Source organism: Carassius gibelio, chromosome A6 (genome assembly GCF_023724105.1).
Source record: "Carassius gibelio isolate Cgi1373 ecotype wild population from Czech Republic chromosome A6, carGib1.2-hapl.c, whole genome shotgun sequence".
NCBI lineage: Eukaryota > Metazoa > Chordata > Actinopteri > Cypriniformes > Cyprinidae > Carassius > Carassius gibelio.
In genome coordinates this window covers 20,849,192-20,876,337 of record NC_068376.1, presented here as the reverse complement: position 1 = coordinate 20,876,337, position 27,146 = coordinate 20,849,192, and the positions used below count along the sequence as shown (strand labels likewise).

Sequence of the window (27,146 nt, the reverse complement as noted above, 5' to 3'; positions counted from 1 at the left end):
TTATATGGTTCTTCGTCTCAAGCCCTCACTTAATGCACTTATACTTTATAATATAGAAGCATGTTTCTGCCAAGTAATAAAAAAGGACATTGTAACTTTTTATTAAATACAGTGGCAAGCAGCGATTACGGGGCAAAGCACTAAAAAAGCAAGCATCAGACCAACTGCAGAAATTAGTAATTTAAGCCATTTTAGGGTGATTTTAGTCAAAACGGCTGAAAAATCTTTAATACAACCTCTAGTTGTTTTTGTTTTATTGGCTTATCACGTTTGACCAATGGGTGGCGCTGTTATCAAATCTATGTGGTGTGTTCTGTGTTAGTTGACAACGGTACACACAAAGTTTGAACGGGTCACTGGCAGTGTGAACGGGGCTGAAGAGTTTTGTGATTTTTGCCCAAACCATTCAGAAGTTATATGCATTATGCATTTTTCATATCTCCTGACCACTAGGTGACACTGCGCTGAAACACTGCAGGTAGCCTCGAGTAATTCTTGTTATATCACACACCAAGTCTGGTCTCAATATGTCAAATCGTTGCAGAGATAGGGCCTCACATAAATTTTTGCGTGCTTTTCGTAGAATCCGTTTGCATGTTATTCGAGAACGGTTAGACAAATGAACTTGAATTCCATTGAATTCAACGCTATCTCAAGGCCAATTCGTACGTATTTTATAAGGTGGCTTATTCGTACGAATTTGTACGACCTCACTCGTACGATTTTATACGATTTGTCTAAACCCCAGTGACGGTAAGGTTTAGGGGCGGGGTTAGGTGTAGGTCATTCGTACAAGTTCATACGAATTGTGCAACTCGTAAAATACGTATGATTTGGCAACAATCGTATGAATTTGTACGAGTGTGGTCGTACGAATTTGTATGAATAAGCCACCTTGTGAAAAATGGACGAATTGCCGTGAGATCGGGTTGTTGAATTCCATACATTTTTTCCAGCATGGTCTGAAGATGATCTGAGCTACTTTTGGTGAAAATCAGACAATCTGTCTAGGATGAGCTCGAAAAATTAGTTTTTTCAAACTATTAAAAAACAAACAAAAAAAAAAAAACTTAACCTTACAATTTTTACATTTTGAAGTTCATCTGACTCGGCATGAGCCAAAGATTCAGATGAGAGAATTTTCCTTCTGTGCTTTACAGTTCAAAAGTTATTAGCATAAACATGGGTGAAAAGTGGTGGTGCTAGAGAGTTTGAGTTAGAGACTCTAAATTTGCTGTGGTTAATGTTGAGACTGTCCTCTATCAGTGTGCCAAATTTTACAACTTTCCCGGAAGAGTTTCTATGAACTGCCATAGACTAAATAACAGAAGAAGAAATGGAGGAAGAAGAAGAAAAAGAACGCCAATGGATATGACAGATGCCATCGCACCTTCAGTGCTTGGCCCCAATAATCCCTTTTTTAGACTGATATATTTTAGTGCAGATAAAAATGTGAAAAAAAATCCAGTATATATGTGCAAATATACATTTAAATGATAACATGGAAATACTGTTTTAACTTTCTTCTCTGTGACAAGCAAGTAAGCTGCTCACTGCAGAGCAAATGGGGGGAGATGATGTGTAGCTCCCCCTCACAAGATTTCCAGCGAAGAGGGGTGAATGTAATATGTGCCTAATGCATGGAGCCAATATTATTATTTCAGTCTTTTTTAATGGAAGTTCCCTAAACCGGAAGTGCCACCCATAATTCAAGACGCAGTAGACTTGTCAAGAATAAGGTGGATAATAATATCACAAGTTCTGCAATGAAAGTGGCTTTACTTAAGCATACAAACCCTTCGCCTACCAGCTGCTCTGTGTTTATCCAATCCATGAACATTACCATCAGCCATGTTTACATTATTTAGCAAAGCATAAATGAATAATAGCATTTATTCCACACTAAATATATCTGGAAACAAAGAGAAAACATTTAAACATTGCTGTAGCGTGACACTCCTATTCTCACACTTTGTTTATATTTCATAAGAATAGATTGTGTGCGGATGTTGTGAAAGTTACATGCAGGCCATATGCTAGCCAAAAAAAAAATAAATGAATTGGGCCTCTGTTTTATTGATGAACCATTTATTGTAGCATGATAAAATTGCTGTATGGTTTAATTCTGATGAAAACAACATTCTTAAGTTTACCTTAAATGCTGTAAGTCAGGTGGTTTGTACACATAAAAAATAAAAAGACATTTACATTGTAAGTTTACACAAATGCAGTGCCATTCTGGTGAAATGCAATTATGAAATTTATTAAATTATAGTTGGACGCAGTTGATTTATTTATGACAAAATTCCCCCTATAAATCCTACCTAAATCTTACTGTTGCAGCTCATATTGGTTCTCTGTTATGTATGTATGTATATATATATATATATATATATATATGTGTGTGTGTGTGTGTGTGTGTGTGTGTGTGTGTGTGTGTGTGTGTGTGTGTGTGTGTGTGTGTGTGTGTGTGTTTGTATTCTCAAGCTACCTTTGATTGGGATTGGTTTTCTTTTTTCAGCCACCTTAATTGTACTGTGCAATATTCTAGCAGATCCGTGTTAATTGAGAGTTTGTTTAGTTGTCTAAATTTTCAACTAAAATGTACTGTCCAAATTTTCCATTATCATTCCTCAGAAAGAACATTAAAATAAATATATACTTTAATGACTCTGGGGGATGTACTATACACATAAAGCATATGCATAATTATTTCGACTTATTTTTATTAGTTAAATGCAAATAATGAAAATACTGCATTTCAGAAAAGACCTTCAAAAAATCCAGTGGAAAGCAAATTATGATACAGTTTTTAAAATATAGTTTGCTAATATATTTTCAAAAATGTATGTGTTTAAATCTTAAAACAGCTTTTTGTGTTTCTAGTAATAATGGTTCAATTGTCTGTTGATAAGCATAGATATTTATCTAATGTACTCATGTTTCAGTGTTTTGGCAAGTTTAAAATTTCCTCTCTTGTGTTGATTATCTCCAGAGCTCTCTAAGCTCCGATTGTAATTGCAAGCCAAGACTTGATTGGCTCTTGAGTTGTTGGCTTTGGGCCAGCAGACTTTCTCCATATAATAGCGGGAAGCAGGACGACAGCTTCTAAAAGAGAGAGCAGACAACAACTCATATGGTGGTGGAATAACTCTGAAAACCTAAAGTGAACAGAATCAGAAAATGTGTAAAGGATTAGCTGCCCTTCCCCAGACATGCCTGGAAAGGTAAGATATTTAAAACATGGATAGCACCATGGATTAACTTAAAATTCACTCCATGCTACATTAACTACGTAAGACGGTTGGCAGGCTCCTTTGGGAAACAGTGCTTGTGTATTTCGCAATATCTGTGTCTTCTGGAGCAGCTGGGAATTCTCTAAATAAAACAAAAAGTCTGTATGGTGCTTTGTATGAGGTTTAGGTAGTGAGTATTGATCACTGTATATATGAAAATGTTATTCATTATTTTGCCTCAGAGTCTTTTGTTTAAATAATTTCAATTATTTAATATACATTTTTAAGTATTGTACATGTGGTTTTGTGCTTTGTATTGTATTGTACATTTTAAGTAAATCATATTTTCCACAGATACTTTTTTTTTTCTTCTTCTTCCTAGTTTTGTTTCTGAAAACATCAAAGTTCCCCAATGTAACCAAAAACCAAGACACCCTCAACTTTTGTTTTATTGTGACTAGTGGCCCATATACTCTGATCAAACAGTTTGTGCTATTGACTCATTCATTGTGTAAACATATGTTTATCAATGTTCTTGGCTTTACTCTTAATGCCTGGCCCGGGGCCTGGAGTAATTCTGAAAAGTCTATCAGAAAGACAGTTTTAAGATGGCAACATGAGGCGGTTTATAATGTTGCATGAGATAACTGAGCCATAAAATTATCATTTTAACAAATGTGCTTTTTAAGCTGTGAAATGTTTGCACTGATGTCAGTGTTTTAGATCTGTGGCAGCAAGATGATCATGAAACCTCAACAAATCACCAAGTTTGTTGACGTCACTTCATCCACAGTCATCTGCGAGGATTATGTAAAAAAAAAAGGGATATTGCATCTGTTTTAAAATCTACAGAGAGTGTGAAAAAGTCCTGAAAAGGTGTGAATGGAACACCTTCAACACGTGTTGTTTTATTGTGTCATCTGTCATACTGTAGTAATTACTGTACTGATGACAGCTGTACAGGTCAATAATAAGCAGTGAAGAAAAGGTTTCTATAGCTGACGTGCAAGAGGACAAAAACTACATGGAAAAATCATTCTCTGAAAAACAATATGTGTACTTTGAGAGAAAAAAAAAATAGATGAATATCTTAGATGCTACAATAGATGTAGAATATTTTATAATCTGTTGACAGGTATGGAAATGTCCTTAACATCTGTTTTGAAATTCAATTCAGACATCACACAAATCATTTATTAGTGTATGATAAACGCGCTAATGGAGATCTGTGTGGATTTGTGTTTGTGCTGTCTTCAGGGCTAAGGAGATCAAGACTAAATTGGGAATTCTGCTTCAGAAGCCAGAGAATTCCATCGACCTTATTATCCCCTACCAAGAAAAGCCTGAGAAGAAACCAGAGAAGCTTCAGAAGTGAGTTCCTGTTGGCTCTGTTCACTTTCCCTCTAATGTTTTATCTTCCTCTCTCTTTTTCTTGTCCTTGCTGATGGAGACTGCAGCTCTTCAGTCTCCTCACATGCCTCACATACTCATTTAAGACCAAAAGGTCTGTGTATACAAGGAGAAATTATAATAATACAAATTTTAATAAAGCTGAAATGACCTTTCGAAATATTGTGTTTGCACTTAAAAGTGGAAATTTCAGGATGATTGTTCTATGTTTTCAGGTGGAAATCATCCACTTAAAATGGGGGAAGTCAATAACCATGATGTTTAAGCGTGGAAATCATTTCAGGGGGTTGGGGGGGGGGGGTGTTCAGGTGGAAATGATCCACTATGTAGTTTAAAAGAGGAAATCAGACATCAGAAATCAGTTTTATGTTTTTAAACAGTCATCCTCAGATGTTTTGTATCACAAAAAGAGCATCTTAATGTTGTTTCCCAAGCACATTTGACATGTCCAGCCTTCTTCAGGGTGTATTAGTATAGTCCCTGCAATATATTTGATCTTTTTTAGAGTTGCTGCTGTTTTACTCACAAATAGAAATCTGTGTTTTTTTTTTTTTTTTTTTTTTTTTTTTTTTTTTTATAAATGTAATGTATGTATATATATATATATATATATATATATATATATATATATATATATATATATACATACATACATATACACACACACACACACACAAACACATGAAACAAAAAAAAAACTAAAAAAGTGATGTTTTGCCTTTATATTAGCCAATATTTAATATCAGTGGCTTATAATAATAGTGATATTAATAATAGTAACCATAATGCCATATTTCTAAATGGGGTGGTGTTGTGTGGATTGAAATGCTTGTATATTTATGTTGTGTGTCAAATTCAAATGGATCAAGTGCTGGTTAACACTTCAATCGTTTGTAAGCACTGTGCCGGAGTCCCCAGTCCAGTCCAGATGTTCTCTCTTGCACTGCACGGTTGAATAAGATAACACACGTTTTTGGTGATTCTTTCCCATGCACTCCAGTAAAGCAGAGGTGATTAAAAGATACCTGCAACTATGGTTTTAACCAGTGCAAAGATATTGCATCACAACTTTTTAAGAACAAGATGAATGATATGAGTGGGCGGGTGGTGTTTTGATGATAGGCCCACCGGGAAAGTTTGGGAGCTGCCATCAGCCAATCAATCGGAGCCTATTGTTAATTTCCTCCACAACCAGTCAGGGCCACCTTCATTTCTCGGGCCCTGGGGCATCAGGAACACTTAGTTCTTATGTTAATCTGGCCCCGTTGGTGGCTAACTATTTTTAAGTATTGTACTGTAGAAAATGATGAGGTTTGAACTTGGAAAGCTACAGCAAAGTAGCAAAGTTCAACGTGAATTCATAAAAAAAAAAAAAGCATGAGAATAGAGCACACTAACTACCTATTCATCTATTAATGCCCATAATTATACAGATTATCAGACGTAGCTAAAAGGTGGAGGTGTGGAGAAAAGGGCTGAACAGTAAAGAGCAAGGGAGTCAGAAAGAAAAAAAAACTGAGGAAGGCCATGTAAGTACATCCTGTAATGGAAAACCGTGTCTGTTTAGAATGAAAATTGTGTCCAAATTGACCGTAAAAACATTTGCAGAGCACTTCTGCTCCCTTTTACTTATGTAATGCCTTATGTAAGTGTTGTTAATGGGGTTGTATTTTTCAAGCAAAAAAAAAAAAAAAAAAAAAGCACTAAACTAAATATCCTAATCACATGATGAGACACGTGTCTAGAAAATACATCAGTAATCAAGATAGGCTGAAAGACTTGTTTAAGAGCTGGATCAGGCACGTGCACACAAAGACATCAAAGCAGGCTTGAGCACCTGTCCTTTTTCTTCCTCGAGAGAAGTTGCCCTTTTTTCTGGGGATTTTTTTTTATATATATATATAAATTACTATATGTGTTACGTATGTGTGCATGTATGTTTTTCTGTTTGCGCACAGCTTTCCCTATCAAACATATAAAAAAATCTTAATATCAGGTCGGCTCGGGAACTGTTCCGATGCCTTTTGCGTCCCCGTGCAGCGCAGCAGTGTAGCACACACTGATCTGCACATCACATCACAGACAGACAGCTAGCCGCAGAAGTGAAGCCCTCCTTCCCTTTGCAAATCAGATATTAAGTCATTTAAAATGTGCTTATTTGCATACATTTGACACAAGGCATTGGAGATGAATAGGATAAACAAAATAACTAAAGCATATCACCACAAAACTTCCCCAGTTTTTAGTTAATGACTTATATTAATGAGTCTTTTCCCTTGAAATGTTTAAATATGCAGATAGCTTTTTTTGGGTAAATTTAGAAGAAATCTTCATAAGCAAACAGACGAGGTGTAATAGGCTTTAAACAAACACCTTAATGTGTGTTTTGGAAATTTCCTTTCCATCCGAGTGAAAGAAGACATGGAAGCAAAATACACCAACATCTCAAAATTGAACAGTTCCTGAAGTGCCCTGTGTGTGTGTGTGTGTGTGTGCATGGTACAGTAAGTGTAATTATAACAACGTGAACAAATTTGTTTGTAGACATCTGTTGAAAAATTAAACAACATGAAACAAATGGGTGAGTGTGAGGGAACTGAAATAAATTAAATTGAGTTGTGTTAATATATTTACCATTTTGTTTAGAAAATAAAGGGTGAAATAAATATGAAATATTTATAAAAAAAATACAATTTGGAATAAGTAACGGATTACAGTTCATAAAAATAGAACCCAGCACTGTATATATTGCTAATAATGCCCTTTTCATTCTGCGTAAGTACCATAATCCTCAATTACATTTAATTTTACATGTAATGTAAATTATTATACTATTGTATTACAATATTACAAAATTGACTGTGTTTGGAAACTTGATGGCCATCTACAAAGAGGAAGATACTAAGGGAAGAAATCTGCTTGTTTTGTTCAGACCCACACCTGAAGAAGCAGCCCAGTGGCGTGAGACCCTTGAGAAGCTCCTTTCCAACAGCTGTAAGTATGATGTTTATCTTAATGGCCATTTGTTTGCCTTTTACTTCCTAAAAGTTCTTTCAGGCATGACCAATCAATGGAAGGTTTAGTTTATCAGTTGAGTATGTAAAACACATTTTAAAAATGTGTTTATTTCTGTCACTTTACAACCTCTGGAAATCTATGAAGTTGCACTGATGTAGTTGATTTGGTATGCGTTAATAGCTTGTGCTCGAATGGACATATTAACCTCACATCTACAAGAATGTTCAGTTTAGAACCATAAAAAGAAGATTCTCTCTGAGTTACAAACACACATTTCACATAAATCACTAGACACTAGACTTCTAGTGTTTTCATGTGGAACTAATTATAATTATTTATTGTTTTTCCTACTGAAGAGGTCATCATGAGGTTATATTTTATTTCAAATGCATACATTTCAAAGAATAATGCACACACGTAATTCTTTGAACATTGAAATTAAAGCTGCACTACATATCTTTGACCTCCCTATAGCCACCTTTGGTTGAAACAAAAATTGCAAGGTTGTCACTGCTCTTCTCCATGGGATGAGTCTGATTGCAGGAAGAAATTCCTATAAGATGAATATTTAAAACATCAGCGAGTGGGATACAGTATGTGCTGCTACAGAAACCTGATCTTATTTTTTACACGCAGAGACGAATGAGGTCAACCTGAAATAGCCCACCAAATCGAACTTGACTGCTCAAAATATAAATTGTCATTGTTGGCTTAAGGCTCATTTACAAAAAGGACAATGTCAATAATGAGTCCATAACAGCAGAATCCACACCACAACTATAATGATAAGTGCACAGAAAAATAATATTGCTGGAATCATTTTCAGAACGACTTTGTTCAGCAGATGAATGATAAAATCATTGACTGCCAATAGGAATCCATACAACTTTAAGGAGTTTGAGCATTTAAAGTGGCAGACATGTAGCACATGCTGACAAGAAACGGACTGTTATCATCCAGTGGTGTAAACTTTAATACAGTAATCATTATGGTTACCGTACCTGGTGTAATTAGTAATCAGTCCATACCATATTATATATATATATATATATATATATATACTACGGTATGGACTTACTAGGTGAATCATGTACTGTACATGAATACCACATGCTGTTAAACATCATGTACTCTTGAGGGATTGCATTAAGGGCTGTGTGCCCTCGGCGTGCATGGCAGTAATGTTTGGATAAGGATGTTAAGAGCTGGTGTAACCGGGGTCTCCGGTGGCAGCTTGTCGCCAACACATTAGCACAAAAAGAACACACAGAGCTGTACTCACTCTAATAGTGTTTCCACATTTTTATTTCCATAGACGGCCTGGCCACCTTCAAGAGCTTCCTCAGATCTGAGTTCAGCGAAGAAAATATTGAGTTCTGGGAGGCTTGCGAGGATTTCAAAAAGACCAAGTCCCCTCTGAAAATGGCCATCAAAGCAAATAAGATTTATGAGGACTTCATTCAGACTGGTGGTCCCAAAGAGGTTTGTTTGGTTTGTCATTGTTTTTTTTTTGTTTTTGTTTTTGTGCTAATCACAGTCAGATTTACAGTTCAGATAAAAAAACTACAATGCTTCAGAGGTAAAAGGAAGCAGTTCTCCATCAGACCCATTATTCATATCCTGTGAAAATATGTTTCATATCAGTTGTTTAGATCACTGACTGTACTGTATAAATGCTGAGGCCAATGTCCTCCCCCTAAATGTCCCCGAGGAGCTATAAAAACTTGAAAGTGCCAGTAAGCTACCGCTCCTTCAATTTATTTTTTTAGGTCAGCATAAGTTCGTGTTCTGCATCTGAAATATATCATTTAGGATATTGTTTTATCTATATGATTGTGGGTAACTCATATTTGATCTTTAAGAATCTTAAACTGGATATAAGGTATTAGCACGCTCTACTTAATGTAGAATTGTTCTTACAGACAAAAAGGTTGTAGGTTCTAACCCTGTTGCCCTTATTTGTTTAAAGGTAAAAAAAAAAAAAAAAAAAAAATTGGTAAATGATTGTGTTATGTAAAAAAAAAAAAAATGTATCAGGATGTTTGCACATCCGTGTGCTGAGGTTTAAAGTACCTGTTATGTAACTAATTTTGATAAATGTAACAATAGCCATTTGTTTCTAAGTGACCGTAATGATTTTTTAAATCAATGAAATGCAAGCAGTCTCATTGCCATTTTATATATAACTTTTTTCTAATTCTGTGATCCGCATCAATATTTTGTACTGACATTTTTTTAGTTCTGTTCTTTCAGTATTATGATAAGCCACTTTGATTGTGCATATTACAATACAACAAAACAAAATCTAAATACATTTAAATATAAAACAGTGATACAAAAAATAAATGGGTGAGACAAATTCAAAACAAATTGAAAAAGTTGTGTTTGCAAAAAATGAAATAGTTAACAAGTCAAAGACTTTTAAGACATTTATCTATATCAGATTATGTAAGGAAACTAATAGGGTCAACATGATGGTCAAAAAAAAAAAAAAAAAGAATACAATTCTCGAATCCAGCCTATATTCATTAAAACAGCAGGGAATCGGTCAAATTGTCTGAATTCGTTCCAGAAGACAGACTGCTCCACAGCCCTCCTAGAGTGCTGAGACACTGTTAAAGTTGAAAATAATCTGTTTCTTACTCACTATTTTTATGCAGTTTGAAGTATTTTGTGACTGACTTTTACACACTTCCTCCTTATCACCAAAACCATGTTTTTAGGTGAACATTGACCACTTCACCAAAGATGTGACTCTTAGGAACCTGGTGGATCTTTCTCCCTCCACCTTCGAGCTGGCTCAGAGCCGGATCTACACCCTGATGGAGAAAGACTCCTTCGGCCGGTTCCTGCGGTCTGAGCAGTACCAGGAGCTCCTCAAGTAAACTGACATGTCCAGCTGCAGGGGGACTCAGCTCTTTGGTCACAAATTCAAATCATTATCCTCAAACTAAAAGTCATAAATATACATTTCTGACACACTTCTAAAACTCATTAAACAATACCACGGTGGTTATTTGGTAAAACACCAGGCACAGTTGCAATGTCTCCCTGCAGCTGACTGAACTGGCCCACTGCTAATAAGAACATCTTAACATAAATTGTTCAAATTAATATGATTCCTGCCCAGTGCTGTGAATGTCAAGCACTTCAATAAGAGAAGTTGATTAGGGCTTAAGATACAGTATGCATTGCTCCTTATAAAAGTGTGAGTTGTCATTGGAAATCATTTAATTTGTACAAGTGCAAAATGCAAAGGATTTAAAGAGCCTCTTAAAATCTTGTATATATAATGTCCTATTAATCGGAGTCACACTCTGATCCCTGTAGACTAAATAAAGACTAAAACTGATCCCCGCTTGTAATGTATGGCTTTTCGGAAAGTGCAGAAGTGGTTTATGTACTTCTGATGAGGACGTTCTGACCCAAGCATCTAAGCAGCATGTTCATCAAGGGGAAGAGGCTGGGAAATGGGAAACGGGAGAGTGTGGGCTTTTTCTTGGAAATGTCTGTGTTGACTTTAAAATGTTCAAATGGTAAACCAATGAAAATCATTGTGAAACAACCCACTTAGTACTAATAGCTTCACTATAAGTCATAGCTATAAAAAAAAGAGTGTGACATGTTAAGATTCACTCAAGTCTATGGGAACTTGTTGTTTGGGTTACCGTTGTTGGAAGTAGCTAAGATGAGAATATCAAGTAGGAGGGAATCTCTATAAAGCACTGGGCACATAATCTTTTATTCTAAAGGAAATGTTTCTTTCCATGCCACTTTAAAAGCAGAACACATTTAGATGAAGTCATGGAAACCCGAAACATCCAAGTACAACCCCCCTATATATGTATATGTATATATATATATATATATATATATATATATATATATATATATATATATATATACACACACACACACACACAAACACACACACACACTGTAATACCTATAAACTATTATACTCTAAACAAGAATGATTACTGCAAAATGTTATTGAAGTTATCATCGCCCTTAGCATGTGCAGACAGTCGTGAGTTGTAAGTCAAGTTGTTCCAGACAGAACGGCATATCAAACATATGTAACCCACAAGTGTGATATTCAGTGTCCTTTTGCATGTTTTTATTTTACGTGTGTTTCACAGACACATCTACTCTTGCATGTTTCTTAATTATACTGTGTGTAGCTAAATCTAATAACATTCATATTATGAGCAGTGGTAGGTGCCTCCAGAAGTCCTTACTGATGCCCCAAAAACAAATTATTAGTTCACTGCAGGACAGATTTAGTTTAATATGGCCATCAATAACTGGGCATCACCATCTAAATTCAAGATAAATTGAATTCATTCCACAAGAACTTTAAGAGCAGCAACAGCTCTTTTAGTTCATTAAAAAATATACATATTTTTAGGTTTTTTTATTTTTTTTTTTTGGCTAGAGAAAATAAGGGAATTATCAAAGTCGTCAGTAAGGACTGACAGAGTACCTTCTTATACCAGAAATCTGCACAAAAAAAAAAAAACTATATGCATGTATGTTTGTAGTTGATCATATAAAATCCTTAATCACATTAAAGTTCTGAAGATTTTATTTTATTTATTTTTTCGATGTACATATCAGCCTTTTGCAAATGACTTTAATCTATTATCCTTAAGATTGCTTGTCTGTTTGTTTGATCTTCAAGGTAAAATATGACTAATATGGTAAAAATATGAGGCCTAAATTTGTCAATTTCTTTACCGAGCAAGGCTCGTAAATCAACAAAAGTGAATCAGACACTTAAAAGTAAAGCTTTGTTTTCCTCCTCTCTGTATTATAATTGTTCGGAATCATCATGGAATTACTCAGCGTTGTTTAATGGTACTCCATTTTGGCAAGCATGGAATTTCAGTAATATCTGTATTCCCAAGAGAATGTTGTAAAAATGTCAAATTTAAATAATAATGCAACTGCTTCCTGACTTCCTGTATGGCAAGCTCTCTCATCCATTTCATTTAGCCACTCAACCAGAGTGTTTTATTCACACATCCGTGATAAGATGAGTAGATATATGTGTGAAGAATAGAAAGATATAACAAGAAAGACAGAGGAAGAGAGAGGTGGAAAATTGAGATGAAGCAGATGGGCGATGGGAGGTTGCCAAAATAAACAATGTCAGACGCAAACGTGTTCACACTGATTACCACTCTCATTCCTAGAAATAAGCCTAGACTTGTGACTGCTTGTGTACTGGTGGAACCGTAAGACATTTCTTGAGTTGCATCAAAAAGGCACCCTTTTCATGAATGCCAAACAAAAGAGCACCTTCATTTTGCTTTGTCCAGGCTGTAGGTCAGGATCATCAAAACTGCTCTTTATTAAATTGTTTTTGTTCTGCTGCTTTTATCAAAGACATACAAGAACACAACTAATTTAATTTAAACAGCAAATGCACACATCCAATTAATCTCTGCTTAAACCAGGTTAAACCCTTTTGAACATTCTATTATAAGATGACTCATTACTCTTTCACTGTCACTTCTCTGATTAATAAAACATTCATTAAAATTAATAATGATAAAAGAAACTTTACTGCTTATACTGATTACAAAGTTTTACACAGCTGTAGTGGATGAATCAGTCAAATGAACTAAGAACATTTTCTTCAGAAAATGTCCAGACACTTTCATCTTCATCTTCTTATTGTAAAATGTTTTGTTTGAAACGTGTGTTTGTGCTACGCCTCTTTAAAGTAAAAAATGACACAGGTTTTGAAATTTTGTTATAATGCAAATAAATTAATAAAATAAAAAATGTCTTTTTATGGCTGTGCTCATTCGACACAATGGTGGTGGTGTTACCTCAATGCTGAAACTATGACCAACAGTTAATTTCTTTCCATACCAGGAAATAGTATTAATATTCAAAACAATATTAAATCTTATCCAGGTATTAACACTAGACTTATGACAGCTCAAGCTGAAGCTATAACAACGCACAAGAGTGTATAGTGTGTGTGTGTAGAACAGGATACTAATCATGCCCTTATGGCACAATAATGCTGTGCCTGCTATTTACGCATGCACACAAATGGAAACAAATGTGGCTCGGACACACTAAAACAAAACCAGAAACCGGGTAATGACTGTGCGGGGCTCAGATGGAAGGAGAGATAATGCTCTCTAAATACTCACTTCATAAGGTCATTTGTGTAGTAAAACCAGACCGCTCTCTTTAAAGAGACAGCTGCGAATTGGCTGTGTTTTTGATGACTACCAAGGTGAATGTAAATTCTAGCAAATCTAAATACTGTACTGTTAAGATTTGCTTATAAAACTCTTTTTTATTTTTTTATAACAAGCACCCAAAAATACCAAAACAATGTTATTATATTGATACAGTTATGTCCTTAATGCATTTCATACACAAAAAAGTACAAAGTTGTCTCTAAGGTAAAAAAAAAAAAAAGAAAAAAACTTCTTTGCACCTTACCCATAAATGCTATATATTAATAACTTAAAGCTACATATAAGTACTTTAAAGAAACTGTACGTTTTTTTTTTTTTTTACTTTGAAATATTAGTTTTAAAATCATTCTCATGGTTCACTGACATATTTTATTTTATTTTTTTTTTTTAATAAAATTTTATTTTATTTTATTTTTCTGAAATCACATACTTCCCCACAATATAGTATGTAAAAAAAGAGTATGTGAGGCTGTATGTCCGAATTCATAGTATTTTGAAAAACAGTATGCGGCAAATACCTGGAGGACCTACTGTTCTACTTTATGCATGATTCTGAAGTATGCATACGATGGACACTTTACTGTCCAATGAAGCCAAGAGGAGAATTTATCAAATAGCAGTGAAGCACAACGTACACCTGCAGGTCATCTGACAGTAGCAACATGGCGGATGTAGTACGTTCGAATTCAAATATATATTACTTTCCATTTAAAAGGTAGATTGCTTTACGGCAACAACAAATGCAGTAATTTTGACAGTGGTATATTTACACCAGTGAATTCCACTTACTTAATTGTAGGAGGCTCCAAAGTCGCAGAGATACAATATTCAGCTTGAAAGTATATACTTATATGCTATTATATAAGGGGATGGAGCAATTTTTAGGGAAGCCTGTTTCTGCCAGAATTTAACAAAATTAATAAAAAATAAGGTAATAGCGACCTTCTGTCTCACAATTTAGACTTTTTTCTTGCAATTCGGACTTTTTTGTTATACACCCAGAATAACAATATATGACTGCAAATTCACAGCTTGCAATTCCGAGTTTACATTTCACAAGTTTATATTACACAATTAAGATAAAAAGTCGCAACAGCTTACGACTTCAATGAAATACCCTTGGGAATCACTAGACTGGCACTTGCCTAAACTACTAGAGGTGTTCAGTCAATCCCCAGTGTTTCCTGATAAATAGATTTTCAGATGGAGAATACAAATATTGCCTGTTCTTCTTTGGTTCAAGCAAGTGCATTGCTTTTTCTGTGTGTGTCTGCCATTTCAAAATCTGCCCAGTTCAATAACAGTGATCAAACAGACACTCCAGCACCTGAAGCACCAGAGCAGAGTGTAATTACATCAATCCCTGTGCTGGACCATAATGAGCAGCCTGCTGTCCTGCAGCAAGATCCTGCCACGAAACAGAGAACACAGGACTGAGAACAGAGAGAGAGATAAATCGCTCAAGAAAAACACCCCATTCTCTGCTTTACCGGACACTTATTTGCGCCTCTGTAACTATGGGCAAAGGCAAAGCATGTCATGTCAGTGTAGTCGAGGATCGCTGAGAAGTCACACATTTCTTTTGGGAATCTAAAACATCTCTTCAGATGGTTATTTGATTGTTTTTGTAGGTTGTTTTTAGCAAATGTGAGTGAGAACATTATAGGACTTGAGAAACTTCGTTAAACTTTGTTACCTATTTTATTCAAAGCTGGATTGTCAAAAACTGTGGCGATAATGGCAACATTATTATTAGAATTCACATTCTAAATTAATTCATTTTAATTTTAAATAATAATAATAATAATAATTCAAACATAAAAAAAGAAATTGTTTATTATAATCGTTATAAATATCAAATAAGTATGTATATGCAATTATTATGTGGATTTTTATAATTGAGTTTCATGGTTTTCATTTTTGTTCGAAATAATTAAATCAATGGTTTTTCAACAATTCATCAAATTGTTTGAAGTTGGACACTAATTCAACACAAGATCCAGTCCACTTAAAAATACCACAATATATAGTTGACAGGCAGGAAGATGGAGGATGCCTATACTAAAACAAATTGTTTTCCATGAGTGAGGGGAAAAAATAGATTTGTTTTGAAGCATGTGCAAAGTGGGCTCAGTGGCTGTGACAGTCACAACAGAGAGTCATTTCTGAAACATCCCTTCAGCATTATAGCTGTTACATATACATTGTATGGTTATTAAAAACAGGGAAAGGTTTGTTTTTCCAATAAAAAGTGTTCAAAAAATGGTTTATCATTTACTGAAGCTGTTATTTAGTTGTTATTATATTTATTTTACAGTTACAATTTACCTATGCTTATTGTCTGAATATCTATAAGCTCCTATTTTATTCCCTGTATATATATATATATATATATATATATATATATAAAATATCCTGAGGCTGAAGGTGGGGGTTAAAGCTCCCTTTTCTGCCTTTAATTTGAATTGATTTTCAGTAAAGCGTTTCTTTTCACATTGCTACATCAATCATATTTTCAATCATCTTACACTTTGGAAATCTTTTCCTTTGTACCCTAAAGCTCTGTGTGAGATGTACAGCAATACTTTACATAAATCATTTTCACTCATTACTCCATTTGTCTTTATGTTTTCATTTGTAATACGCTTTGAGGTGTCACCTCATTTGATTATATCCCTCGATTTTCAGTTTCGCACTTAAAAAGGGAGGCACGGAAGTCATCAGAACAGAATGTTCCCATCCCATCCATGAATGTTCCCATCTTGCAAAGAACCCATTCCAGCTCAGCCTCTTTGCACACTTTTTACTTCATAATATCTCTCTGCATTGTTAAAAAATAAAAAAAGGAGAGAGATGAGATGACAATATATTCCATATATTCAAAAAGAGTATTAACTGTTCTCTCACAATATTTCAAACATCTTCAAACACTCCTAATTAAAACCATGTGCCTTCATGTGAGCTAGGTCACACTGACTTTCTCCAAGACAATCTTTTAATAGTTCTTTAAAAGGTTAGTTTTAAACCATTCTTTATTAGTGTACCTTAGGAAGGAGAAATATTGAGCAAATGTATTCTGGTGTAACTACGGATAGGATACTTGATGAATGTATCAATATAAATAGTTAATAAGTAATATTACTGAAGCAGACAGTTACAGAGTCTTGCTACATAGTTTTCTAATGGTATCTGTAATGTTAGGACTATCTGAGAAATACCCATGAGATATCTTAAAGTTTCTGAGTTATCTGAACTTCCTGTACTCATTTACGCAATGTCCTAAACATCCACATACAACGTGCAATCCTCAATTACGTCACACCACAAGCTGGGTGCTCATTATCCTGTTTTTTTAGAGATAATGATTATTGACATGAAAAAATGGTGGAAGAAACTTTCAAGATTCTGCTTTCAGAAACGAGATATAGAGACAGCAACCAAATGCATTTCTTAATTTGAATACTAAATACAAAAAAAAAAAAAAAAAAAAAAAATAAAAATATATATATATATATATATATATATATATATATATATATATATATATATATATATATATATATATATATATATATATATATATTTTTTTTTTTTTTTTTTTTTTTTTTTTTTTTTTTTTAAACTATTTTCTTTGTTAATGCCAATTTTATTTTATTTAGTTACTTACATGTTTGCTATGACTTATTTTCTGAAGATATATGAATGGCTGACTACCCAGTTTTGAATAGTGTCAAGAAGTTCTCTCTCTTTGTCAATAAAAAATAAAAAAATAAAAAATACCCATATAATAAAAAAAATACCCACTATATATATATCTCGGTAAACAAAATCTTAAAAATTAATGTTCAATTGCATGTTGTTTTAAAATGTCAAATTGACAGTTGTCTGTTAGATCTATAAGTAGTTTGGAAACCAAAATGATGGAGACGTTAATACAATTGTAACTTTATTATGTCATTTTATTAATAAATATGAAAAAAATAAATATGGAACCAGTAAACAAATATGTAAACAACTCACATTTGGCCATTTATTCTAACGGGAGCATTTGTGATTTGATATGTAAAGTCTGCCTTACAGCCAAGACAAAGGTTCAGTACACAACGCATCCTAAATCATTGGCAGTGACAGGTAATACATCGCACATCCACATTTATCACATTCTCTTGTCATTTTGTGGATTTTGAAAAACGGCCAGAAATTACAAGGACATGCTGGAAATTTCACATTTGAAGTAGAAAGAACGTACTTCACCTTTAAAAATAAAAGAGCTTATTCATAAACATATGTAAATATATGTACAGTATTACAGAGCATTACAAGAGTAAAGAGAATACAATTGGATATTATTAGTGTTGTTAATGGTCCTATTCTCATCAGAGCTTAAAAAAAAAAATCTTTAAAAAAGAAAAACATTTTCTGTCTGTAACAGTCATTTAGATATTTTGTTTCCCCAATGCCAATTCAATGGAATTTCAAGGTTGAGGAGTATTTCTGTTGTCGGTGAAAACATTGCATGCACAAAACCCGCTTAGATCATGCTCTACCAATGAAACTACACACTTTTAATGTTGATGCTGCAAAGCTAAAAGTGTTACAATTACAATAACTGAACCTAATGATTTGTAGTTTGACTCTGAAGTTACAACTCCACCATTTTACACTTAAACGTGAACAAGCTTTAAACAGCCAAAATGAGTGGAAGTCACATTATGCCAAAGTTCATGATATACTTTGATCATCTGAGATGGTTCAGGTTAGGCATAACAAGGCAAGCACTGACTGTAGTCAGAAACGTGCCGCTTTCCTTTCTTTTCCAAACTACAGGGTTTGTTGTCCAGCAGTGGTTGAGACAGTTCTAAGAACAGTTTGGATTTCAGGAAGCGCCTGTATGAGTCCTTTTCCATTAGGGTGAAGATTTTGCTCTGAGCCTCCTCAAAACAGGATGAGTCACATCTTTCCAGATTCTTTCTAGTGAGTTCTCTGGTGGCTGAATCCAAATTCACCTAAAAAAAAAAAAATTTGATTTATGAGTACATATGGGAGTGTGATAAGGGAATAGACCTATTACAGTCAAGCAGCACTCTCACCTCTCTAGGGGAATCGACTTCAACGTATCGCTCAAATAAGTTTTTAGCTTTCACATTCATCTTGTCCACTGATGCCTTCTTGAAATCCTCACAGGCTTCCCAGAATTCGATGTTCTCTTGACTGTACTCGGACTGTAAATAGGAAGTGAATGCCTTCAGACCATCTGAAAGGAAAGAATTTCAGTAAGACTGAGTACAAAAAAAGTACATTTTTTTTTTAATTGCATTATATATTATAGCAATATAACATAATGTAAAAATGACTGCCAGAAGCAGCATAATTTAAGAATCACTGAGATACTACTGTAGTTTCTGTTGTTAATATTTTGAAATCAAATTTATTTTTTTATATATTCTGATTTCATGCTCGTTTTAGTTTAAGTTTTGGTCGTTTTTATGTTTTTGTCATTTGCATTGTTTTTTTTGTTGTTTTTAAATGTCCTTTAGATTTTTTTTTTTTTCAGTTTTAGCTTTAATTATTTTAGTTTTAGAAAACTAGCTTAAATAAAAAATCTAATTTTTTTATATTTATTAAAGTAAACATTTATTTCATTTCAAGTATTTTAGGTGACTATAATAAAACTGGTCCGAAGATATTCAAATCTCCATCAGAAGCCATTATTTTTAGGAAGCGGATGCTGAGGAGGTTTTGGAATGAAGAGGTCAGGACTTTGAGTCTGGGGGGATTCTCTAAAGACTGTCCTAGTGGTTGATGACCCCTGTAGTCCTGCAGAGCAGAACACTTAAGCTCTTCAGGGGCCACCAGTGCAGTCTGCGGACACGTAGCACACACTCTGGGGCATGAGAAAAATATGGTCATGGCCTGTCAAACTGACAGAAACATATTCTCCTTTAACAGAGACATTAATGTGGCCAAGGGCTCTTTGACAGCAAACACAAGGCCGAATAAAACAAGGGTCAGTGTAGACGTCTTAGGCTTTCTTATTAAATCATTACTATGCTGCAGTCTGTTCATCATTAACACATGCTGGTTTCTAAGATTTGATCAAGATGGTTGATTTTTTATTATTTTTTTATTGAATAACCAAATAATATTGACTCTTACCTTCATTTTCAATCAGGTTGTTAAATGATAATTTCCATTTCTCAATTTCAGCAATAGGGACTCTAGAATCAAAGGAATTAATATAAAACAAAATATAAATGTTAATGTAAATAAGATCAGATTAGCTTCAGTAATGGTTAAAAACTGTCCTATAATATATATATATATATATATATATATATATATATATATATATATATATATATATATATATATATATATATATATATATATATATATATATATATATATATATATATATATATATATATATATATATATATATATATATTATAATATGATATAATATAATATAAAGTAAACCCTATTGGTCCAACCTTACCTGTTCACCACAGTGACCTTCTCCTTCTCCTTCAGAGTCTTCTGATCTTGAGGTTGTTCTGGCTTTTGAAGCAGGAAGCCAATCTTATGCTTTATGTCTTTGGCACTTTTGGAGAAAACATAATTAAATGAATCTTGTAGCTTTAGAAAATCAGTCATGCAAACAATTCTGAACTTTACAGAATTTTTCAAAGTAGTTTATTTTCTAATAATAATAAAAAATAAAATAAAATAAAAATGTCCATTACTCCAAGTAAATTGTTATATCTCGACACCCAAACAACTACTTTGCTCTTAGTCCAGTTCAGAGTATACGGAGTATGAAATCATATATTGCTAATAACTTCCAGTGAGGTAGTTCATACCTTTTCAAGCATGTAGCTGGGAGGGCAGCGAGCCCTTTACACATGGTGCTGGTGCGTAAAACAAATCCAACGCTAGGGAAAAAGAGTCTTGAGTGTCACAACACAGGTCCTCACAATCTCAATGCAGTCTCCTCCTACAGCTGGCCTTTTATTCAGCCCCAGCCCTCACAACACAAGAGCCAGCCAATCACAGCAGAGGCACAAACAAAGCAGACACAAAACCAAGGTAATTTCCAAAGATTATTAAAGGAAAGAAGTCACATTATGAACACGTGACAGAGTTTGAGTGGTGTACTTTCTCTGCACGTTTTACATGCTTTCTGTGCTTTTGTGACGTGCATGTGTGCAATAAATAATAAAATAAAATCGAGCTTGGTACTTGTCAGGTATGATTTATTGCATAAAGCCAAAATTCCTCATTCAATTCCTTATAAAATGTATAGCGGTTAACTATAATTTATATAGCTATAAATGTACTTAGCCTCATATAATGCATGCAATTTTTTTTTTTTTTTTTTTTGTGCATTCTTTAGATTTTTATTTTTCTTTATAATCTTCAGTCTAAATAATTTCACCTGCAAATGTCACGTTTTTCATGTCAGAAAATGTCATAATATTGCCTTTGAACAGTTTGAACAAACAATCATGGCACAAATTCTTTGACTGACCTCCATGACACCATGCAGCCCCTAAGGTCAAAAAAGCAACATTCTCTGAGTTGTCAAATATTTGTGGTCTCCATGCTTGGATTATTTTGCTCGTACCCCTAATGCCCTGAAGAAATGAATCTGTGGCAAGAAATAAATGTTTCACATTAGGACTGCTACAAAAGCAACTGAACATTTTGTTCTGTCCAAATAATAAATCTCAGCTTAACCTTAAAGAAATACTTCCTTTATGTCAAGGCCCCTTTATTATTTTGAACTGATCAACTAAATCAAGGCACAAACCTCCTCAATGGAAAAAATAGATATTACTACAATCTAAATGGAAAAGGCAAAAGGCCAGTTCTGTAATGTTCTGGAGACAGGAACAGACTCCTAATCCCCGGCTGTAAAGTAATAGCTGTCATTACCCTGATTAACATATCAGATCATGTCAGGTCTATATTTAACAGAGTGTAGAATCATAAATTACCCTCTAACAAAGGAAATGCATTTCATGTTGAATTTATGGGAGCATGGAAATCCTGCTCGCAATAATTGCGTGAAAGAAAGACACTGCAATTTAGTAAGATCAAAAGCATTTCACAACTACATATTTTAGAATACTTCTTTATGAAAAACGCAGAGAGATGACACTAGACTCAAGAATCAGTTTGCATCAGAAAGTATGAAAGTATAAGTGATTCAGTCACATTTCATCTTACTCCTCACATGCTAACTTCATCCACAAAACTTGTTTAAAAACACGTCTCTTCTCACCCTATCCATTTCAATCTGTTGACACATCCATGCAAAGTATTGAACCAATCCTATCAATAGTGCTGGTTAGTCAGATGCCTGGAGAGATCTTAAGACAAACTTCTGACATCAGAACCAAAAAAACAAAGCACGGCATGCATAAAAGGTACGTACAAATGAACAATAGTTTAAACCAGGGCAGAGAGAGAATGTGATAACTAAACTCAAACGAGGTCAAATCCAGGGGAAAAGTCACCTCCACCTTGTATCAGCCCACACTTTTCTTCTTATCATAAGTTACCTGGTCCCAGATGTGGGGATGTGACTCAAAGCATGTGCGTCTTTCAGCTCCGTTAAGCTTTAACTAGATATTGGAAACTTCAGAGGATTTTAGCTGATTACACATTCAGTGCAGACTCCTGCAGATAAATGATTACTAGATTGCCAGATTAATTTGTAAACGGAAACATAAATCACTTTCATATAGCGAACCACAAAAGAAGCAACATTTCAACAGCTAAAACTAAATAAAAAATCTTATTTATTTATGTATTTATCTATTTATAAGTTTCAACAGTTCATACAACATTTCATACATTTAAACCATTATAAAAATAAAAAAAAATTCATATATAAATTAATATATATATATATACACAATTATTCACACATAATTATATTGTTTATTCAGTTCATAGCATATGGCCATTAGGTGGAGTTTTGACATCTCCTTCTAACTGCCTGCCAAAAAAATCAGACTGAATTTTTATTTTTTTATTTATTTTTTTATTATTATTAGCATGTTGGAAAAGAGCTAATGTTACATACCTCTTGAGGCTGCATATGCAGATGTTTAAAAGCTGGATATGTGCCTAGTACAGAATGTGCAAGAGCAAAACTACAAAACAGGGCAATTTCAGAAAATTGTCATCTGATGGTAACATTCACAGCGGCGTACAGGCTGATTATGCAGACTTTTTTGAGACTGTATCCCTGACTTCTGTCTTTTCTCCTGCATTTAATCCTTGTTGTGACTATGATTGTTACTTTAATAATTCAGGCTCAATAGAAATATATATACAGCTGTGTTCAAAATTATTCAACCCCCTAGAGACTGCAGTACTTTACAAATACAAGCTTTTCTTAAGATCCAGGATAACATAAAATTTTTTATCTATAACAGTTCACTGGCATATTAAAAGTGATATTGTCAATATATAATGTAATACTTTTGAGTTATAAGATTTTTTAATAATACTGCTGTCATAATTATTCAACATTGCTGTTTTTAAATCACTTATTTACATGGTGGGGAATAAAGCAGTCTCAAAACACAATTAAGCTTTTAGAAACTCTATTAAAAACAAATGTCAACAGAGATCTCACAAAAGCTAAAGAGAATAAATATCGTAGTACTTTAGAAAGCCTAAGGCTATATGAAGATTTCCAAGACATTGAAAATTCCTAGAGACACAGCTCTCAGCCTTATCCCTTAGCTTAAAGTGTGTTTTACCAGAAAATCTTTGAGGTTGTGGAAGAAAAAGCCCAATATCATAAAATGTTTAATCAGAGCAACTGAGAAAATCTGCAATGTTAAGCTAAAGACTTGCTAGATGACCCGATGAAAGGAGGAAAACCATTTCAAAGCAGTGTGTGAGAAGATCACTAGACAAGTATTGCCTTTATGTTGAGGCATCTTGTAGAATACCACTCTTGATCAAGAAGAACAAAGGACAACTTGAACTTGATAAAATACATTTGTGTAGACTTGTGGAGCTCTGGAGGAATGTTTTATGGAGTGATGTGACCAAACTGGAACTTTTTGGACCCATGGATCAGCGGTATGTCTGCTGCAAAAAAGGCAAAGTTCATAAGCAGAGGAACACCATCTCCATCCTCAAACTTGGAGGTGGATCAGTCCTGTTATGGGGTTTCTTTACTGTAGAAAGAAGTGTAAATCATGACTGTATGAAGGACATCATGGATTCTTTAAAGTGTCAGGCCATTATGACAAGAATTGTGATGCCTTTGGTGCAAAGACTGAAGCTGATGATCAATGGACTTTCCTGCAGGCCAGTCATACCAAAGTACACATCCAAATCTACTACTTCTTGGTTCAGGGATCAGTCACAGAATGTACTTGAGTGACCTGTTCAGTCTCCAGGCTTAATTCTCATTTCAAATATCTGGTTGAATTTGAAGAAAGCAGTGGCAATGTGAAAACCAAAGATTATCAGTGATCTGAAAGCTTTTTCAGGTGTGGAATGGGCCAAAACTGTAGTAGAGAGGTGACAGAAGCTTCTAAACACTTACAGACAGCGTTTATTGGAGATTTTAAAGAATAAACGAAGGGGGTTGAATAATTTTGAACATGAATGTTTAGAGCCAATTTAAATTTTATCATGATTCATCAATGTTCCATTCTCAGAATCACTCAAAAGTGTATTAACAAACTTTCTCTAATACTTTACTGATGCCTTTGTTAAATTGATTTCTTAAAATGTTATCCTCCACAGCAAATTGTCTTGCAAGTCAAGAATAATTTTGAACACAACTGTATATATAGCTAAGAAGAGCTGTAAAATCATTGTTTTGACACTCAGTTTAGGGTTTATGATGCTTTCTTGGCAAAAAAATGTAAAAGAGACATTCACTTCCATTGTAACAGCCTCATGTAACCCAGACTTTTGCTTTTCCCAATAATTTTCTAAATATAATCAAGATAATATATACTATGCCACAAGTGCTTAACACGTACCAAAACCAGAAAATTAATTGAAACAAAGAACCACTGAACACTTATTGTGTGCAATGTTTACACTCAATTTGAAGTGCTGTAGGTTTGGACAGGATTCAACCCGTGGCTCATTTCCCATGAACAAACTCCTTCAAGCTCAATATGTCATACATCAACTCATAACCCTTCTGAGTTCATAGTTCATTTTATGCAGATTGGGCGTGTTGATCAAAGAACCAGTCTCCAGATGAGAAACAAGCCTGTGAGGTGAGATCACCCCTCTTGGCTCCACAGTCCTTAATGTCACTCTGTATCTCAGTATCAAATCATGGGTAAAAAAAAAAAAAAAATGGTTCACTGTCATATCAAATCAAATCAGTTCCAGCTGCTACGTTTACACAGGAAATTGAGTCATGGTGGCCTTATATTGTCCAGGTCATTTTTCACCATAAAACATTCATAAAAAGAGGAAACAGGACTGTGATTCATCAGGGTCAACGATACAAATCACCAATAATAATAATAATAGTAATAGTTGGTACAGTAAAAAAAAAAAGAAAAAAAAAAAAAAACACACACACAAAAAAAAGATTTGTTCACTTGCTCCATTCCAAAATATAGTGAACATTCAAAAAGGTAGACATCTTATTTATGTCACAATCTAATTAAAATAATTTGAAATAATAACACTGTGCAATACGATTCCAGAGACAAGCAAAACATGACACAATCGATCAAATATCCCAGCCAATCAGAAGAGTGGGTGGGCGTACTCTCTCTGCAAACATGCTGCACTTGGACAAGAACATAATTGATTAAACAATTTAACAAATTTAAACAAATTAAACAATTATTAAAAACACACTGAGTGAGAGAATCTTTGTCATAGAACAGACGTTTTGCTCATATTCAAACATTTAAGCATTCTTGTTTCCTTTAATTTATTTCCAGTATCTTTCAATGTGGTAAAATGATATTTTAAGTCACATTAGAACCTTTTGACATGAAACGAAGCATCTAATCAGTACCTGAGATTATCTTAGTCTTAGTTTGTATGATGTTGTTCCAGCCAAGACATCCCAGAATTAGAAACTATTTTCACGTATCTCATGTTTAAAACTGTCTAACATTGTCTTTTATTCATGCTTTGGGGATGGTTCGGACAATCTAGCAACACATGATGTACTGTACAGCATTTGTATAAGGCTTCGTGATATCAGTGGATATCAGTGGATTTTTTTTTTTTTTTGTCCACAAAACTTCGCCAATATTTTGAAAATGTTCCTGAACATTTAGAAGTCACCTGTCTAGGCAGAAAAGCACTTTTTTTTTTTTTTGCTGCAGTTCAGCTGTGTTCCCAGTTCCCACCTTTCACTTGAATCACATTATCCTTTGTAATGGTAGAGTTAATCCATCAGCAATGCTTTTCCACACTACCCTCAGTACACATTTATGGTTGAATGAGAGGCAGGTGCTATTCGGGATTTTAGTCTTATCGGCCCCAGATAAACTGGGAGAGAGAAAAACACAGTGCTCAACACTCAATCAAAGTCTGACTGAACAAGCTCAGTAAAATGCTGCCATGGCCAGACATCATAACAGTCTTTTTAGTCAAAAAAATTTAATTGTGCAGTCTCAAATGTACTGGCTTCTCAGATTTTTCTGTATTTACAAAGTGTATCCAAGTCACATCTTTCCTATCACTTATCATTCTTTTCTCACACTGTGAGCTTAGTTACAGTATATGACAAACATCACTTTTTGAAAACAGAAACTATTAATACAACACATATTTTTAGTCATCATTGTTCAAAACTCACATAACAGACTTTCTACCTGGAACACTAAAGGTGAATTTTTAAAGATATCTTGGCCCCTGTTTTATTACAATGAAAATAAATGAGGTACTTGGACTGAGGACAATGAATCAGTTCAGTGATTCGGTTCTCGAGTGACTCACTGATCGGGTTGTAAAACAATCTTCCATAATTGGAATGGAATATTGTCAGCGAATAAGGACTTGGAATATAGAACTTGAGTCATAGAGAATAATTGTATTATATTCATGATGCTTTATGGTGATTTGGTGTGCTTTTTGAAGCTTGACGACCTCATTCACAAAGAACAAACACCACATTATTCAAAATGTATTTTCTGTTTCATGCAAGAAAGTTTGGAATGACATGAGGCTGAGTAAATGACAGTTTATTTTTCAATACACTATTCCTTTAAAGACAGACACATCTTAAGCA

The 27,146-nt window shown here is 34.2% G+C and overlaps 2 protein-coding genes across 2 annotated transcripts; one reads left to right on the top strand and one right to left on the bottom strand.

The window, feature by feature from the left end:
• The first annotated feature begins 3,063 nt into the window (after positions 1–3,063).
• Positions 3,064–12,254, top strand: rgs5a (regulator of G protein signaling 5a). The gene is made up of 5 exons (XM_052599729.1): positions 3,064–3,227; positions 4,494–4,607; positions 7,579–7,640; positions 8,980–9,146; positions 10,388–12,254. The coding sequence occupies exons 1-5, from the start codon at positions 3,184–3,186 to the stop codon at positions 10,547–10,549; spliced, it is 549 nt and encodes a 182-aa protein (XP_052455689.1). The 5' UTR covers positions 3,064–3,183; the 3' UTR covers positions 10,550–12,254.
• A 5,570-nt stretch (positions 12,255–17,824) lies between these two features.
• rgs4 (regulator of G protein signaling 4) lies at positions 17,825–20,962 on the bottom strand. The gene is made up of 5 exons (XM_052599728.1): positions 20,755–20,962; positions 20,391–20,495; positions 20,048–20,109; positions 18,982–19,145; positions 17,825–18,897 (listed from the first exon to the last, which is right to left on the bottom strand). Exons 1-5 carry the CDS (start codon positions 20,796–20,798, stop codon positions 18,649–18,651), a joined length of 624 nt encoding a protein of 207 aa, XP_052455688.1. The 5' UTR covers positions 20,799–20,962; the 3' UTR covers positions 17,825–18,648.
• Between the last annotated feature and the right edge of the window lie 6,184 nt (positions 20,963–27,146).